At 55.3% G+C, this 18,501-nt stretch overlaps 1 protein-coding gene across 1 annotated transcript in view; it reads right to left on the bottom strand.

The window, feature by feature from the left end:
- DOC2B (double C2 domain beta) overlaps window positions 1-11,633 on the bottom strand; it is a 32,493-nt gene extending 20,860 nt beyond the window's left edge. The window contains exon 1 of the mRNA XM_047707014.1: window positions 8,982-11,633. Coding sequence (XP_047562970.1) covers window positions 8,982-9,777 — 796 coding nt within the window. The 5' untranslated portion in view covers window positions 9,778-11,633. The remainder of the gene's footprint in view (window positions 1-8,981) is intronic.
- Between the last annotated feature and the right edge of the window lie 6,868 nt (window positions 11,634-18,501).

The raw sequence follows: 18,501 nt of genomic DNA, 5'->3' as shown, positions 1-18,501 counted from the left end.
AGGTCACTCATCGGCCACACTGTGGGGCCAACCCACAGCGCCTGCCATTAACAGAGCACCTGCTGCATGCAATCCCTCCGCCCAGTGCCCCAGTCCCACCAGCCCTGGGAAGTGAGCACTAGCCCCCTCAGGTTCCAGAGGAAGGAGGAGTGGAGGCTCAGTGAGGGGAGCTCAGTCCCTGTGTGGTGCTGGGGTGCCTGGCCTGTGGCTGGTCCAATGTTGTACTCCCCTGTACAGGACACTCAGCTAAAGGTTCCCATCCTCCTGCCCTCCTTGTGAAACCATCAGTCTTGGCTCCATGCCTTGGTTTCCCTGACCCGTTAAATGTCACAAGGCGGGGCGCCTGGGTGGCTCAGTGGGTTAAAGCCTCTGCCTTTGGCTCAGGTCATGATCTCAGGGTCCTGGGATCAAGCCCGGCATCGGGCTCTCTGCTCAGAAAGGGAGCCTGCTTCCTCCTCCCCCTCTGCCTGACTCTCTGCCTACTTGCGATCTCTCTCTGTCAAAGAAATAAATAAAATATTTTGGAAAAAAAAAATGTCACAAGGGTTGTGTGAGAGGGCCTTGAGAGAAGCCCTGGGGCCCTAGCTGGGCTGACTGGCTGATCCACCCCCAGCAACCCTCGGGGCTGCAGCTCCCCAGTCTCTCTAGTCCCTTGGGGGGCCCGGGGCAGGCAGCAAGGAGGCAGCTAGGTCCTGGCACTGCTCCCGGCCAGCCTCCGAGAGGCAGCAGTTGATTCCCTAGGGCTGGGTGGAGCGTTCGGCGGTAATTGGGTGCACCTGTAGCCCTCGGGGGGGCAATCACACAGCGCAGCTGTGGCCAGCCCTGTTCATGTGGCTCCTGGCGTAAGGGCGGGGGTTGCAGGTGCGGGGGCAGGCCTCAGGGGCAAGTCTTGGACAGCAAGTTGCGCACTGACAGGAAGTCTTTAGAAACCCAGATCCTGCCAGACTGCTGGGCTGCTCAACTGGCGTCCACTCATTCATTCATCCATTCTTCTTTACCAAGCCTTAGCATAATCAGGTGGACTCCAGGGAAGAAAACATCCATAAGGCGGGGTTCCTGCCCCAAGGAATCCTATGCTATTCTGCCCTATGGCGTAATGGGAGAAACAGATGAAAAGAATCAGCCCTAGGCAGAGGACATGAACAGACATTTCTGCAAAGAAGACATCCAGATGGCCAACAGACACATGAAAAAGTGCTCCATATCACTCGGCATCAGGGAAATACAAATCAAAACCACCATGAGATATCACCTCACACCAGTCAGAATGGCTAAAATGAACAAGTCAGGAAATGACAGATGCTGGCGAGGATGCGGAGAAAGGGGAACCCTCCTACACTGTTGGTGGGAATGCAAGCTGGTGCAACCACTCTGGAAAACAGCATGGAGGTTCCTCAAAATGTTGAAAATAGATCTACCCTATGACCCTGCAATTGCACTGCTGGGTATTTACCCTAAAGATACAAACATAGTGATCCGAAGGGGCACATGCACCCGAATGTTTATAGCAGCAATGTCTACAATAGCCAAACTATGGAAAGAACCTAGATGTCCATCTACAGACGAATGGATAAAGAAGATGTGGTATATATACACAATGGAATACTATGCAGCCATCAAAAGAAATGAAATCTTGCCATTTGCGACGACGTGGATGGAACTAGAGGGTATCATGCTTAGCGAAATAAGTCAATCGGAGAAAGACAACTATCATATGATCTCCCTGATATGAGGGAGAGGAGATGCAACATGGGGGGTCGAGGGGGTAGGAGAAGAGTAAATGAAACAAGATGGGATTGGGAGGGAGACAAACCATAAGTGACTCTTAATCTCACAAAACAAACTGAGGGTTGATGGGGGGAGGGGGTTGGGAGAGGGGGTGGGGTTATGGATATCGGGGAGGGTATGTGCTATGGTGAGTGTTGTGAAGTGTGTAAACCTGGCGATTCGCAGACCTGTACCCCTGGGGATAAAAATATATGTTTATAAAGCTGTAAAAAAAAAAAAAAAAGAAAGAAAGAAAGGATGAATCCCCAAGTTTTGTAGCAACATGGACGGGACTGGAAGAGATTATGCTGAGTGAAATAAGTCAAGCAGAGAGAGTCAATTATCATATGGTTTCACTTATTTGTGGAGCATAACAAATAGCATGGAGGACAAGGGGAGATGGAGAGGAGAAGGGAGTTGAGGGAAATTGGAAGGGGAGGTGAACCATGAGAGACTATGGACTCTGAAAAACGATCTGAGAATTTTGAAGGGGTGGGGGGTGGGAGGTTGGGGGCACCAGGTGGTGGGTATTGTAGAGGGCACGGATTGCGTGGAGCACTGGGTGTGGTGCAAAAATAATGAATACTGTTATGCTGAAAAAAATAAAAAAAAAAAAATTAAAGAATCAGCCCTAGCAGAGTCTGGTGAGCCAGGAGTGATAGGGGTTCAAGGGATATGCCTTGCCTGGCTGTGAATGGGGGCCACCAGGGAAGGCTCCCCAGAGGAGGTGATGCTTCATCTGGGCCATGAAAGATGAGTAGGAGTAGGCCAGGCACAGGGGTGCCCAGGGGGAAGGGCATCAGACCTTAGGCTGGTTGGATGAGGGGGGCTGGGCAGCTGGGCGGAGGCTGGGGGGAGGGCGGGGCTCTGTTCTTCAGGCCAGGGGCACCCAACATGGTTGGGCAGAGCTCAGCCACGCTGATCTCTTTACATCTGGTCCACGGCTGCTTTTGCGTGCCAAGGCAGGAGCTGAATAGATGCTGTTGGCCCGAAGATCCCTGGGCTCCTGTGGGGGTGGCGGAGTGGGAGGGGGCGGTGCTAGCATGGCAGCATTTGGCTTTTCGGAGAAATGGGCAAATGAAGGCCCATGTGCGTGGAGCTGCCCTTTATTCTGAGGTGTGGGCACTGAGCTGCATGTCTTGTTCCCTAGCTCCTGAGACAGGGTTAGGAAGGCACCTGGCTCATCTCTGTCCTTGCACATGTGGGGTACCGAGACCGGCCCTCGGACACCTCACCCCAGCGGGGGGTCAAGTCCTGGCAGCGTGCCTCCTTGCTGTGTGACTTTAGACAGCATTTGTGCTCAGTTTCCTCATCTGCAAAATGGAGACACGATAGTATCTGCCTCACGGCATCGCGCTGTAACAGCCCCTCGGGTACAGAACATGCTCAGTACGTAATTATAGAAGGAGCAGACCCACCCAGGGGATTTTCCTAGATAACCGTACTTGCCCCCTGAGACACCTTCTGGAATGAACTCGTTACAAACTGGATCACTCCCCTCCCAGCCTTTGTGAAGAGACTATACAAACGGTCCCTTACGCCCTTCTGCATGACCTGAGTCACCGGTTCTGGGTGTCACAGTAGCGGCCCAGATCCAGGGATCCCCAGCACGAGGTTTTCCGAGGTTTTCTCCATTTTTCTGCCTCCTCCTTTGCCATCAGCTTGAAACTCCTCTTAGAATACTTGTCTCTGATTGCATAAGCAACCCGCCTGCCTTTTCAATGGCCACTTGTTTCTTCTATACAACCAGGTGTGAATACTTGCCAGAATTGTGCCCAAACTCTGAGTCAATAGGCCTCGAGCAGAGCCCAAGTTGGTTTTCCTGAGTCAAGTCCATGTGCTTTGGTGCCAGCCATACCTGGCCCTCTGCAGCCTGTATCAGGGCTCCCACCTGTGCAGGTGGGCAGGTGGGGGGGTGCCGGAAGGGAGGTAGGTTTCACCAGGTCCGTCACAGCGAACACAGCCATGGGCCCGAGATTCTCCAGGTCCATGCTTTGATGATATTTTCCAAAGCCGTCAGCTTGGCGTGACAGTCGGTCAGTCTGCGGTTCCGTTCAGGCCTACCCATGGCTTGTTCTCTCAAGACGTCCGCCTCCAGAGAGGAGGGACCAGGCCTCAGCCACACCAGTGACATCAGCGAAGAGGGCATGTTCAGTCCACACGGCCGGTCCCGTCAACCCAATCTGCCTTCCAGCTGTTCACAGGCGCGGGGATTTGGTGATGCCCATGTGTTAAGATACACACCCTCCAATCCCTGCCCATTTCCCGCTCTCAGAGAAGGCCAGCCAGCCAGATGGTGGGGGTCACCTGCTCCCCACTGGGAAACTCAGACCTCGGAGAAGAGAGGTGCTCCTTTTGCTGGCGCCGCAGGCATCCCTGTTTAAGGAGGGCTGATGCGGCTCGTTGAAACTGACACCTGTCATCCATTCCCAGGAAGGAACAGCGCACCCAGCGCCCCTTCACGCAATGTGTGATTTTTTTTTTAACTCCAATGGAGGTTTTGTAAGAAATAATAGTTTATTAATAGAAGCACGGTCACCATTTTTAGAGATCTGCTGGTGGTGGAGCTCTCTTAGGGATCTTATAGTCCAATGTCTTCATTTCCCATTCAGCAAAATGAGGCTCAGAGAGGGGAGGTGACCTGGTCAGGGCGGCCCAGCAGAACTGGACACAGAATCCAGGCCTCTTCACTTCCATCCTGACAGTTCCTGTCTTAAGCCTAGTGGCTTCCAACTTTTTTTTTTTTTTTGTCGTCTGCTACTTTGTGAAGCTGAAATCTTAGGGGGATGCCACAGAGAAACAGAAAAGCAAAGCTGTTCTCAGGGATGCGGGGGAGGGGCAGTGCCTGGGCTGTGATCCTAGAGGGGCCTCTGAGTTGGAAACGCAGCCATGGGCTTGTGGTGCAGGTGAGGAGGCCCCTAAGGGCAGGCAAAGGGGATTGTCTGTGTGAGCCACGGGGTCCTGCCCTCCAACCACAGAAATCACGTGTCCTGGCCAAAGTTTACATCCTTGGAAAAATAATGAGGGTTGGTCACTAATGGGCCTTGGAGAGTTGTCACCCGCCTGTCGATAATTATAGAGCTTTAATGGGGATAATTCAGAGAAAATCAGGCTCAAGCCCCGGTCGGTTCCTCTAAGGCCAAACACCCCTTTACTCTGCTGATGGAGACTGACAGCATCATTCTGACCTTGGTTTGCACCTGAACCTTCCTCACCCATATACCCTTGGGAATAGGAAATCGGCACTGGTCGTTTTCTTCCTTCCTTCCTTCCTTCCTTCCTTCCTTCCTTTCTTTCTCTCTCTCCCAGAAAAATGTCAGCCTCACAAATAGTTTTTAAAAACTGTGGCAAGAACCACAGAAAATTGGTCAAGCCTGAGTTGAAACCATTTCATAGTTGGGGAAACTAAGGCACCAAAGCAAGCACTGCAGGGGGTACAAAAAAGAATGAGTCATCTGTCCCTGCTTCCCTGGAGCTCAGAGGCAGAGAATTAGAACTTTAGGACCCTCAGAAGTCTATTCATTCTCTTGCTTTCAATTATTCAAAGGTTCACCACTGCCTCCTGGACTCAGTTTAACCTCCTCGGTGTAGCATTCAAGGGCCTCTATGATATGACCACTCTGGCCTCATCATGGATCTTTTCCCCTTGCTCAGCCTCTTGACTACGGCACCTCTGCTGGGCTGTTTCCTCCACCTCTACCCTTGCACACAGCAGTCCCCCCACCAGGAGCACCTCTCTTTCCTCCTTCTACTCAGCCAGCCTGCTTCCTCCTTTCTCCCAGGCTCAGAGCAGAGCCTTCTCTATGCGTAAACTCTGTGCAAAATAGCGCTTCCCATTTGGCTTCCTGCCTCCCTGTTGTCACCGCTGGGCTACTTGCTCATCTCAGTTTCCTTGAACTCCCTCCTGTCAGAGACCAAGTCTCAGGCATCCGTGAATCTCGAACGGTACCTGACATACAGCTGGTCTTCTAAATTTGAGTACCTAAAATTATGGTCTGAGAGCAACATGTCTGGGCTCCACGGAAGGGGATGCAAAGCCAGCAGGGACTGAGAACTCCCAGCTGAGGGCCTTGAGGACAACACTTCCTCCACTCCATCCCTGCCTCCAAGGGCACCACTCCTGACCCCACCCAGCATGAATCACGCAGAGGCAGGTGTCCGCACGGGCATGTGATGCCATTCTGGCCAATGGGACAGAAGGACAAGTCTCCTGCGGACCCTGGGAGAGCTTTCCTTGCTTTTCAGCTGAGATATGGGCAAGGAAACTTGTCCTTGTCAAATTGAAGATCTTATGGTTACATGTGACACCTGGACCTGAAACGGGCACCCAGGACCAGGAGGGAGGACACCCTAAGGAGAGCAGAGCATGGCCGAGAGGAGAGGCGGACAGAGCCATCACCTTTGAGGATGCCAACGAGCCACTGCCTGCGCTTATCTGGGTGTCACGTGATCCCAACTGTCCCCACGGTTTATCACACTTGGAATTTTCTGTTACTTGCAACCCAAACATTCTAGTCCTTACAGCTTGGAAGAAGGACCTGGGTTTCCACAGTTGGAGGCTGGGCGGGAGACGGTGGGCAGGGGAGGGACACATGCAGATGGTGGGGCCCAGGGCCAGGCTGGGGGACAGCAGGCAGCGGAGTCCAGCTTGGCCAGCCCATACTGTAGACCAGTGGGAGGGAGGACACATCTAACCCTGACATTGACTGCCTTTGGCCCCTATTAGATCAGTTTGGAACATGTGAATTTGATGCTTGGGTCTTGAGGTGACTTAATAAAGGACGAGATTTAAAGAGAAGGGGGAAAAAAGGTCAAGTAGAAAAAGTCTTTCATTCTCAGCCTTGGACAACAGAGCAACCGCCCTAATTTCTTTTTGTTAGAACAGAGATAATCCAATAATTAGGGCAGCAAATAGCATAACCCTGGCTAAAGCCGTAAGGAACCATCTGGCTTGAATCACTTAGGCTAATTGTAGGGATCTGGTTGTCAGAGCCTAGAGGGGGCCCGGGCCTGGGGTATGGGTTAGGGAGCGGTTCCGTGGCAGAACCTGGTCCCACCACAGGAAGGAGCCGAGATTTCTGTGTTCCCGTGCCTGCAAAGTCTGCTCAGCTGCTGATGGGATCCAAGCCTGGGGCGGGCTGCTCCTTGAAGGGGATGAGGGGGCCCAGGCTGGCCCTGGCTCAGCCATACGCCCTCCTCCTTAGCTCTTTTTTGCAGACTGCCTGGTGATATGAGTGTGGCCAGCCCTCCATCTGGGCGGGCAAGGCTGTGTTCCCCATGGCCTTGCGTTGCCGACCTCAAGTGAGTCTGTCCCCTGTGAGGACACGTGAGCTCCCTGGGTCCCGAGCCCTGGTCCTGTTCCCCTTTGCCCCACTCTCTGCTGCTGGGTCAGTGCTCAGGGAAGGAAGGACTGGAGTCGATGGGCTGGAGATGAGGCAGTGGCCTGAGTTTGGGACTTTCGGGCCTCCTTCTTGCTGGGGTGGGGGGGGGTGTTTAGGGAGAGTCCAAAGAAACGACAGGATTTCTCACCACGTAACAGTGTGTCATCAGAGGGCCCTTGGTGGCACCAGGAGGGGCACCTGGAGTTCCTGTGGAAGCTCTGTCCTGCCCCGTTCACTCTCTTGGTCCAGCAGGAAAGATACTGGAAGGGTAGCAAGTTCCTTACCCTTTCTTCCAGAGGTGGCTTTGGGTTCAGGGCATCCAAAGGGATGACTTGGGTCCCAGTTAGGGCCTGCCCAGATGCACAGCAGGTGAGGGGGTGCTATGTGCCCAGGGTGCCAGGAGCGGGGCGAGGGGGTATGGTGGGAGAGATCCAGGCACAGCCCTGAGGGCATAAACTCTCCAGACCCAATTTCCCAAAGCTGGCAGGAAAGTGAAGGGAGAGGACTGTTCCCCACCTCAGGGCCTGGGAGGGCAAGGCCTCAGTACACCCGGTGCCGGCCAGAGTGAGGAGGTCCAGGCCCAAAGAAAGTGCACAAGGGGCAGTCCCCTCCTCAGAGGGCAGACAGGCCTCCCTAGGTAGGACGATGAGAGGTAGGCCACCTCCCCCAGTGGTGCTGGTAATCTCCACCTTCAGCTTCCAGAGACACATTATCTGCTTGAGGAAACTCCAGGCCCCTGGCCCTAGGCCCACATGAGTCCTCAAACCAGGCGCCGCCACCCTCGCTGCACTGCACGCGGGAGGACCCGGCCGAGCGTCCCTCGGCTAAACCCGCGAGAGACCCCTGCCCAGAAAGGTCCACCTCCCGGGCCAGGCTAGTGTGGCCAATTTGAGAGTGACGCGGCTGGGGCTCCAGCGGGGCTGGAGCCCTAGCGAACAGCGCTACCTCCCAGCCCCACCCCCATCTCGCGCCAACCCCTTCCGAACCAGGCGGCAACCTCTTTGGCCTCGGTTTCCCCTCCACTCCCGGTTCCGGCGTGGCAGGCACCTTAGAGACCGGAAAGGCGAGGAACGCTCGCTGGCCCTGCCCGGCCTTGGCCCGGGGGGACCCCCGGCGCCTGTCCCCTCCCCGGGGCTCGGGGCTCAGCCCGGAGAGGAGGAGGTGCGGGCTGGGGGCCCTTCCTGGAGGTGGAAAGCGGGCGTAACAGGTGGGCGAAGGTCGGCGGCCCGGGACAGAGCCGCGGCGGGGTTCACGGACGCGGGAGCAGGAGCCGCCAAGGTTTTTCCAAAGGACAAGCGGCCCCGCGGTCCGCCGGTGCTTGGCCCGGGCGCCAGCCGAGCCACTGCGCTCTGCGGACCGCTGGGCCCACTCGGGAGGCCCGCCCAGTCCCAGCCCCCGCCGCCTCCCGCCCGAGGCCGGCCCGCAGCGGGCTCCCGGGCGGGGAGGACCGCGCGGCAGGCAGCAACTGGTGTCTCCCCGGGGCGCAGCTCCGCCCTTCCCGGGAACAAAAGCCGCCGCCCGCACCGGAGCTCCCCGCCGGCGGGCCGAGAGGGGGCGCGGCGCGGGTTCGGAGAACCGGGCCCCGCAAATGGGACGCCCTCAGGGGGCGCCCCCAAACTTCCCACCTCTCCAGTGCGGGTCAGGGAGGGGTCGGGGCTGGGTCTGCAAGGCGCGCGGAGGGCGCACGGAGCAGGCGAGGGGGCCGCTACAGGCGGGGGTGGATACCGGCGAAAGGGGAGACCGCAGGGGGCCGGGGGACCTGCGGGGTCGAGGGGAGCGCGCCGGAGGCCGGGCCAGGGGAGGGGGCGGGAAGTCGGCGAGTTGGAAACTTACTGCAGTCGTCGGACTCGTACCCGTCGGCGTCGGGCTCGTCCTCGGGAGGCTTGGCGGGCGGCCGCGCGGGGCTGGGGCCGGGGCTGGGGCCCGGGCTGGCGCCGTAGGCTCCGAAGAGCTGGTCGACATCCTCGTCGTCGTCGCGGGCGCCGTCGGAGGGGCTTCGGCGGCCCGCGCTGGCCGCGGCGGGGCGCGCGGGGGCGTCCGGGGGCGCAGCGGCGCGGGGCCCGGCGTCCGGGGGCAGGCCCCGCGGGAAGCGGGGGAAGTAGTCGGATATTTGCTTGATGGGCCGGATTGGGCCGGGGCACACGTCGATGGCCATATGCTCCTGGATGCTGATGGTCGCCTTCTCCCCGCGCCGCCGGAGGGTCATGCAGGCAGCGCGGCCCCACCCGGGCGCGGCCCGGCCCCGGCCCGGCGCGGCCCCGGCCCGGGGTGGGGGGTGGAGGGGGTGCGGCTCAGCAGGCCCGGCGGGGCGCGGCGAGGGCTGCGGGCATCGCCGGCGGCTCCCCCGGACGGTCCTGATGCGGCTGCTGCCTGCTCGGCGGCGGCCGGCTAGTGAGTGCCGGGGGCCGGCAGGCGGGGGGCGGGCCCAGCCCGCGTCACCCGGCAGCAACCAAGCAGTGTGAGTGTGCGGGCTGCGCGGGCGGGCGCGGAGCGGAGCGAGCGGCGCCGCACTCACTCGCGCTGGCACCGGCGCGCGCACACCCGCGGGCACCGGGCGCCTTCCACTCGTGCACACCGGCAGGCCCGCCGAGAAGCCGAGCGGGGAGCCGCAGGACGCACACTGGCACATTCCCGCCCGTGCCAGCCCCCTGTGGGGTTCTGTTCGCTCTCACAGGACACACGCGGGTGTGCCAGATCTCACTCCAAGCACACAGGAGCGTGTGCAGACGCTTGGCAGAAGCGTCCACCGGCTCACACTTGCAGGACACATACAGGAACATGTATCTGTACAGGGCTGGTTGAGGTTGCTGTGGTACCCTATGCCCCTAGCACACACCTGCCTAACAGGATACACAAACACACCCTTGGAAGTGATCAGAGGACTCAGAGCACAGCCCTCCCCTCTCCCCACATCTACAGGACTCACGGCCACCCTCCTAGGAGTGTGGGGACAGGTTGCTGACATGCTAGGAGGACATGTACATCCTGGGTGGTCCAAGGTCATTGTAGGCTCAGTCTGTTCACACTTCCTCTCAGGTCACATACAAGCACACACTCTCTGTAATCCTGAGTCAGTCCCTCACTTGGTCAGTGGAGGGCCCTGTCTCCCCCCTCTCCCCATGGGGACAGGGTGGGTAAAAACCTTGAACACAGGCTGTGGTTAGGAGAGGGTCCTGGGCAGAAGACCCCTTCCCAGTGAGTGATGGATGAGGCAGAGGTGGGGAGGCAGGGCCTTGCCTGCACACGGACTCAGGCTCCCCCACACAGAGAACTAAACAAATCTGGACAGCCCAGCCCCAGTGCTTTCCGAGAACAGAGCTCTGTTGGGAATGGCTGCTGCTTATACAGGTGTGTCTCTGGAAAGCCTTGGGCCTGGGCAGAATCCTGTTTACTCCCTGGTTTCTAGGGATGTACCAGAAATGCTTATCTTCCCGGCTGGGTCCCTTCCATGAGTCTGAATGAGGGGCCCCAAGCCTGTTTCCCTCCCTCCACCATAACCCCTTGAAAGGGTGGGGAGCAGAGAGAAGAGAGAAGAGGCCCTTTCCCATCACTTCAAGCTGCTACATTCTGAGATCTTCGATGTCTTTGAACCTCAGTTTTCTCATCTGTGAAATGGGGCTAATTCCAACCCACCAGCCTTATGGTGAGACCCCTGAACAGAGGTGCTCAATAGGGTTGGCTTTCTCTTCTCCTTTCCCTGGGGAGACAAGTCTCACTGGTGAGAAAGGATGGAGAACCACATGCTGTCTTGGGTCGGTTCTGCCCAGGATGGTGACAGTCACTGCGCTGTATCAAGAACGTTCACAGTGCTCACTGCATTGATTCTTCACATCATGCCACATTGTAAACAGGATATACTGTTCTTATGTTCAGGTGAGGAAATCAAAGCTCCGGCGCATGGACTTACCCACAGTGATGCCGGCTTGTAGCAGAGCTGGGATGAGAAACCCAGTTGTCCTGACACCCCCTCCTCTGTCTCTTCCTCCCCCACCCCTACAAAGCTCTAGGGGTCAGAGCAGAGCTGGAAACACAGGTTAAATGTTGTCCCCCAGAGCTCTTCCTGAGCTTCCGGGATGGAGACAGCCAGAACTCAGGAGGAAGAGGAGGGGAAGTGGGAGGGGCCAATAGTCTCAGGGGTTACCTTAGGAATGAACTGGCCTGGGGGCCCCCTAAGGACCATCTGGGATCCTGGTAGGAGAAAAATCCAGCCTTTGAGGAGTCAAAGGCCAAGGGAAGGACAGAAGAGGCTGGAAGCCTAACATAGTGGATTTCTCATTCCTGGGAATGCTAAGGGGATTCGTCCTTAAACAGGCACAGAGTGACTTCTGTCCCAAGGTGGCTGCTTCACAAAGTGATTATGTAATGATACGGGTATTAAAATACAGACACACTGAAGCATCATTTCATAATTCTTTCACTTGAGAGAGAGAGTGCTGTCATCTTTTCACAATTGGGGAAACTGAGGCTTCAGGAAGGCGAGTGACTGGGAATGAGAGTGGATATCCTGACCCCTGACCCTGTGCCCTTTTGACGTCAAAGGTATACCTCTGGGGGCACCTGGGTGGCTCAGTTGGTTAAGCATCTGCCTTCTGCTCAGGTCATGATCCTGGGATCGAGCCCTATGTGGGGCTCCCTGCTCAACAGGGAGTCTGCTTCTCTCTCTCATTCTGTCCCTCCCCTTGCTTGTGCTCACCCTTTTTCTCTCTCTAATAAGTAAGTAAATAAATAAATAAAATTAAAAAAAAATTTTTTTAAAGATTTTATTTATTTGACAGACAGAGATCAAAGTAGGCAGAGAGGCAGGCAGAGAGAGACGGAGAAGCAGGCTCCCCGATGAGCAGAGAGCCCGATGTGGGACTTGATCCCAGGACCCTGGGATCATGACCAGAGCTGAAGGCAGAGGCTTAATCCACTGAGCCACCCAGGTGCTCCATAAATAAATAAAAATTTTTAAAAAAAGAAAAGAAAAGGAATATCTCTGTGCTCACTGGGGTGGGGATAGAAGGGCACTGACCTCTCCTTCTGGCTTCTTGACCTGTGGGTCTGGCTTTTTGGAAGATCAGCTCACAGCTTTTAGATCTGCAGGTACTGGCTCTCAGAGGGCCTGGAAGAAGTGGGGAGGGCCCAGCCTCCAAAGCACTGAGTCAGGGAACCCTGGGATACACCTTGGAGAAAGACGTGGCATATGTGGACCAGCCTCCAGCAAGGGGCAAAATGGAGAGCCACACTGAGATGGGGTAGAATCCCCTGGAGGGATAGAATTGGTGCTATCTGAGCAGGTGTCCATTTTCTAGAAAGAGTATGGGCTGGGGAGTCAGGCAAATTTAGACTCAAAAGCCACTGTCTCCCAGCTCCTAACTATGTCTGACTTTGGGCAAGTTGCTTCCTTAGTCTCGTCCATCTCACTGGTGGCATGGGGAAGGACACAGACAATTTTGTGAGAGATGCTGGAAAGGAGGGATATAAAGTGCCTGGCATGCAACAGGCACTCGGTCAATTGTAATTCTCTTTCCCCTACCTTCCTGGTGCAAACCATCTCTGTATGCCCTGTGCCTGCCCCTGTTTCCCTACCAGTGAAGTGCAGTGAGCCGCCCTCTTCTTGTCTGCTGCAAGGACCAGGTGAGGATGCTGGGTGAAGTGCTGGGAGAAGTGAATGTACTTGCCAAGGCTGGGGTGCTGGCTGGCAGGAATGAGGATCTTTAAGTCCGGACCCCATCCGCCACATTGCCTTCCATGTTGGCTGGATCAGCCCTTAACAGAGTTAATGGGACAGTCTGCCCTCAGTCACAGACTTCAGGAACCTTGGGCCTACGCTTCCTCCCCACCTGCTTCTCCTAACAGGCTTCTGAGAACCACCCCCACCCCCTAAGGCCTCCATCCAATGAAGTAGAAGTGGGTTCCTCGAAGGATGGCCCAGGGTTCTGGGTCATCAGCAGGACGCTTGTTAATAATGCAGATTCCAGATCCCTACCTCACACCCACTGACTTAGATATGTGTGTGAAGACTCAGGATGCATCTTAACAAGCACCCCTGAATTATTTTTATGCAAAATTATTTTTATGCGAATCGCTGGGTTAGAAGGTGCTAAGGTTTAATACCCTGATTCTCCACCCATTTTGCTGCCTCGAAACTGTCCAATGTGCAACACCCAGGTCGGGGTAGGTGTTGGAATTTCTAGAGTGCTTTGGCAGAGTCCCACACACACCACTTTGGGCATTGTGACTTCTTTTCCTGGCTGAGAATGACCAGTTAAAGCCTTTCCTTCCAGAAGGTGACAGACATCTTAGGGGAAATGACCCTGCACTTGGCTAGATGTTCTTGGTTGGCATCTCTGGCTGGCTGGCTGGGGTCCACGGGCCGGGGAGGAAGGGCCCTCCCTGGCCGTGCCCTGACATGTACCCCCAATTTCCACTCTTCCCGGATTGCTGGAGGAGCTCTTGGCATGTTGTGCTGAAAGAATCTTCTCTATATTCGTAGGAATCTTTTACCCAAAGGAGGGGCTGATGGGGGAATTCTCAGCACCGTGGCTGGTTGGTGAAGAGGCCTCCCAGGGCCTCTTAAGAATCCGTACTTTCCCAAGCATATATTGAGCCCCTTCCCTGTGACAGGCCCTGTGTTACATTCTCCAGGGGGCCTGGTGGTAAAGTCCCCCTTTTCTTTAGATTCCAGTGATGCAAAGCAGACCACTGCCTCCTCCTTGCCTGGCACGGTGGCCTCAGCTTGGGAAGTGTGGTGCAATACCGAGTAAGCGAGGCCCCATAAGTGTTTGCACGGTAGCCTGTGGCTGCTGAGGGGCACGCTGGATGTGATCATTTATTACGCATGCACATTCTCATAAACACCTTAAATGCATAAATGCATTTACTAGCATTACGCCTACCAGTGGGGAAAAGGTAACACTTACCTGATGGTGTTGTTTTGTAGGTTTCAAATGCTCCTGAGCTGCCGGGAAGGGCTAAATGGCTTAGGGATGCTCGTCGCCTTCCTCCTTCTGGGACACCTGTCCAGTGGTGTGCGGACCACGGATGTGTGAGCCCCTCACCTGCCCCTCTTAATTCCCCTGTGAGGAAATGGGCCTGCCGAGATGGGGGACCTGGCCCAAGGTCACAGGAGGCAGAACCCAGACTCACACCCAGGGGTTGGGTGGAAGGACCACAGCTCTGTCTCTGCTGCTGGAAGGAAAGCGACCCAGGGGAGAGGCTTACCTGCCTGGAGGGACTGAGCCTGGGATCAGGCTGCCTCTGGGGGAGATCGGATGCCAGCAAAGGATAAGACAGAATTCTTAGGGGCGCCTGAGTGGCTCAGAGGGTTGAGCCGCTGCCTTCGGCTCGGGTCATGATCCCAGGTCCTGGGTTCGAGCCCCGAATCGGGCTTTCTGCTCAGCAGGGAGCCTGCTTCCTCCTCTCTCTCTGCCTGCCTCTCTGCCTACTTGTGATTTCTCTCTGTCAAATAAATAAATAAAATCTTTAAAAAAAAAAAAGACAGAATTCTTAGGGGCAGATCTGGAAATGACCTGCTGGAGGACAGGGGTGTAGTCTGAGGCTTGGGAGACAGCCCAGATGAGGCAGGGCTCTGCTCCCGGAGGCCCCAGGGCTGCTGGAGCCCAGGGTCTTGTCGGAGTGTCTGTAGGATGGGCGTGGCCACGTCAGCGGTAGCGGAGGTTAGAATGGGCAGGAGCTCTGTCAATTTTGAAGCCTAGGTCAACAGCCGTACATGTTCCCTTAAACAGCTTTAGATTAATGATGCAATTCAGAAAGGGTTCACAGTGCAAATGGCAGCTTCCAATTTTAATTCATTCTACTTTTAAAGTTCAGGTAACTCGTTCTACTTTTTAAAGTTCATGAAATAGTTCAGTCATACAAGAAAGGCCAGGAGGATAATCTAAAGACTGCTTAAACCCACCGCCAGCTTACAAATAAAACACTACAGGCGCCCCGGAAAGCTAAACATGCAATTCCCACAATTAAAAAAAAAATACAGACGCATTTGAAATGCCCCGATATTCCTCCTCCATTCCATTGCTCTCCCCAGAGGAGGTCCCTGTCTCAAAATTGATTATCATCGCACCATGTGTCCATTTTTACATTTACTAAATACATATGCATCTGTAAACAAGGCGTGGTATTGTCTTGCTTGTTGTAAAATCTCATATAAATGATATATGGTACATAGCCTTATTCAGCTGATTTTTTCCACTTCCTATGGTTTGTGAGATTTACTTCTGTGGGTGCGTGCATGTAGCTTTAGTTTGCTTTGTGGTTGTTTTTAAGATTTTATTTATTTATTTGACACAGAGAGTGAGAGAGGGAACACAAGCAGGGGGAGTGGGAGAGGGAGAAGCAGGCTTCCCGCCGATGCGGAGCTTGATCCCCAGACCCTGGGACCATGACCTGAGCCGAAGGCAGACGCTTAACGACTGAGCCACCCTGGCATCCCCTGTCATGGATATTCTTGTCTCCTGGCCCACATGTGACAGTGCCTTTACAGTCCCTCGGAGAGAGAGAGTGGCTGGGCAGAAGGACAGAGAGAACTTTAGTGCCCAAATGCTCTCCAAAGCGGTTGTGACCATTTCCATTCCCAGCAGCTGCGCGTGAGAGTTCTTCGTTCTCCACATCTGCGTCACACGTGGTGTTTCCAGACTTGACTTTTTGTTAGTCTGACTGCTGAGAAAGGACATCTCATTGTATTGAATTTGTTCTCCTTGCTTCCTCGGTGCTGTTAGACCTGCGCTGCGAAGGGTGGGCGTGTGCTGCCAATAGTAAATGTAGAAAACTGAAAATTGAAGAGTTTCTATCAGTTAGGGGGTAGGTCAAATACAGAAGGAGTCACCTGTGTGGTGGAATAGTGTGCAGCCGTCAGGAAGGACAAGGCAGCTCATGTGCATGGATTGGGAAGATCTATTGATATTCTGAGGCACTAAAAACCTTTTCACCTCAGAAGTGTGGTTAAGTAAAAAAAGAGGCATAAACAGTGTATAAATAAGAGGATACATATATACATGTATACTTTCATGTGTGTGTAAGATACCTCTGGGCTTGAACCCAACATCAAATCATGATGTTGTACAAATATATGTCAATTGTACATCAATAAAAAATTATAATTATTTAGGGTGTCTGGGTGGCTCAGTTGGTTAAGCGACTGCCTTCGGCTCAGGTCATGATCTCAGAGTCCCGGGATGGAGTCCCACATCGGGCTCCCAGCTCCATTGGGAATCTGCTTCTCCCTCTGACCTTCTCCCCTCTCAGGCTCTTTCTCTCTCTCAAATAAATAAATAAAATCTTTAAAAAAATAAAACACCACTGTCTGGATTTCCAGCCCTGGAGGCAAGTCGTAATCCCTGTTCCATGGCTGGGATGGTGGGAGCCAGGAGCCGGCACATGGACCCACGGAGGCAGGACTCTCCACGGGAGGGCGCTCTGACTTCCCGGGTCTTCCGCTGGGCAGAGGGGACCGCTGCTGAGGCCTCACCTTGGCTGAGAGGCCGCCTAACTCTCCAGCAGGATTCCCGTCCACAATGACCTGGGGGGCCTGAGTGCCCATGCATCTCTGAGCTTCCCTAGCTACACACTTCCTCCCACCGCTGACTTCCCTCTCAACCCTGTCCCTATGTCTCAGACAGTCCTGTTTCTATGGAAACAAGACTTCTGATGACCCAGGCCTCCCCCACCATTTCACCAACCCCTTCCATCCCTAGGCATGGAGCGCCCCCAAACCCTTCTGAGGCTCCTACCACCGCGCTGCACCCCAGCCCGCATCGACATACACACGATCCTTCCCATGTCGTTCCAGTGGCTCCTGACACCTCTGCCGGCCAACACCAAGGACCCAGTCCTGGACCCCTCAACTGCCAACCACCTTCCTTGCAGCTTCATCGCGCCCACCATCCTCCATGGCCTCATCCTGACCCCTGCCATGCCCTGTGGCCATGCTAGTCTGCAGCCCAGACAGGGTTGCAGGGACCAGACACCAGATGTGGGGGTGCCGAACTCCCAGGGCAGAGTAGCTTCCTTCATAGTCCCCTGCTGCTACTGACGGCTCTGTCGCCCGAGAGCTGTGCATCTCCACCTGCCCCAGCCTTCCGGGGGGCCGAGAGTCTGAAGAGCAGTTTGAAAACCATTGGGTCCCCTGTGAAAGCCCAGAGCAGAGCCAAGTAGCTCCCTGAACTGGCAGTCCCTAAGCTCTGTAACTTAAAAGCCAGCCCCAAGACTATGATCTGCATTATTTACTTTACAATTTTCTTTATAAATCAACTTGCTTTAAAACTGCTGTAAATATTGGGCCTAGCTTCATCCTAACAAAAGAATCTGGGATGGCAATCGGTGTTCTGGTTATATTTCTCTACTGTACATACACAGAGACTTGTAATTATTACAGTAAAATGGTTTTCATTAAGTACATGAGGTTGAGTCCATTGCCCAAGGCTTCACAACTAGAAAGAGCCAGAACCAACGTTTGAGCCCAGCAGTTTGGTTCCAGAATCCATGCCCTTGACCATCACCAGGCTCAATGTGTTCAGCCCTGTCACGCTGACTGTGACAGTGACTCTTCCCCCAACTCCCATCGACAATCCAAGTTGGTCACACATATTTAAGCTGAAGATAACGGAGCACAGTGCTTTGCAGACGTGTGAGGGGTGTCGAGGCTGGGTGAGATTTGCTTAGCGTCTTCCATGGTTTTTCCCATCCTCCCCGTTCATGGGACACCCGCCCTGGGGGCCCACACTCCTGTGGGGTAGGCTTGAGGCCTCACCCCTGCCCTCCTGAGAGAGCCCAGGGTCTTGGCGGGGGACTGGAGCTCTGCCCCCACCCCCGCCCTAGCTTCTGGGTCTCTGAAACCCAACGCTGAGAAAGAGACAGCCCAGCCCAGGTGGTGGTGGGGGGTCCTTGCAGGGGGCAGGGTCCGCACTAAAGCTGGGGTGGGACAGTGTGGCTGTTTGCAGAACTGTTTGTAGTTCAGGCGGCAGGAGCTTCCGGGATGCAGGGGTTCCCAGGGGTGGGGGCTGGAGGCCTGATGCCCTGCTGAGTGTCACACTGCCCCTCGACCCTGGATGCCAAGAGTGGCTCTGCCTGCCTTCTGGGCGAGCGTGTGGAGCACCTGGCTGCATCTGTATTTAGAGTTGAAGAGTTGGGGACAGCGAAGGGCCCTTCCAGCTCCTCCGGTGCCTCCCCCACGGCACGGGCTCGTGCCCAATCACGCCCACTGGTGGGGCCGCTGCACCACTGCCTGCCGCCTTCACCGCTCCCTGACCCTGCTGCTCAGGTTCTTCCCACGATACCCCCGTGGGGCCATGTCCGTGACACGCTCTGGGGTTTGTCACACGGCTTGGGATTTTAGGTTTAAGAGTCTGTC

This window comes from Lutra lutra, chromosome 16, assembly GCF_902655055.1.
Source record: "Lutra lutra chromosome 16, mLutLut1.2, whole genome shotgun sequence".
In the NCBI taxonomy this organism is placed as follows: Eukaryota; Metazoa; Chordata; class Mammalia; order Carnivora; family Mustelidae; genus Lutra; species Lutra lutra.
The sequence above is the reverse complement of the archived record's forward strand: the minus strand, read 5'-3'. Positions and strand labels throughout refer to the sequence as shown.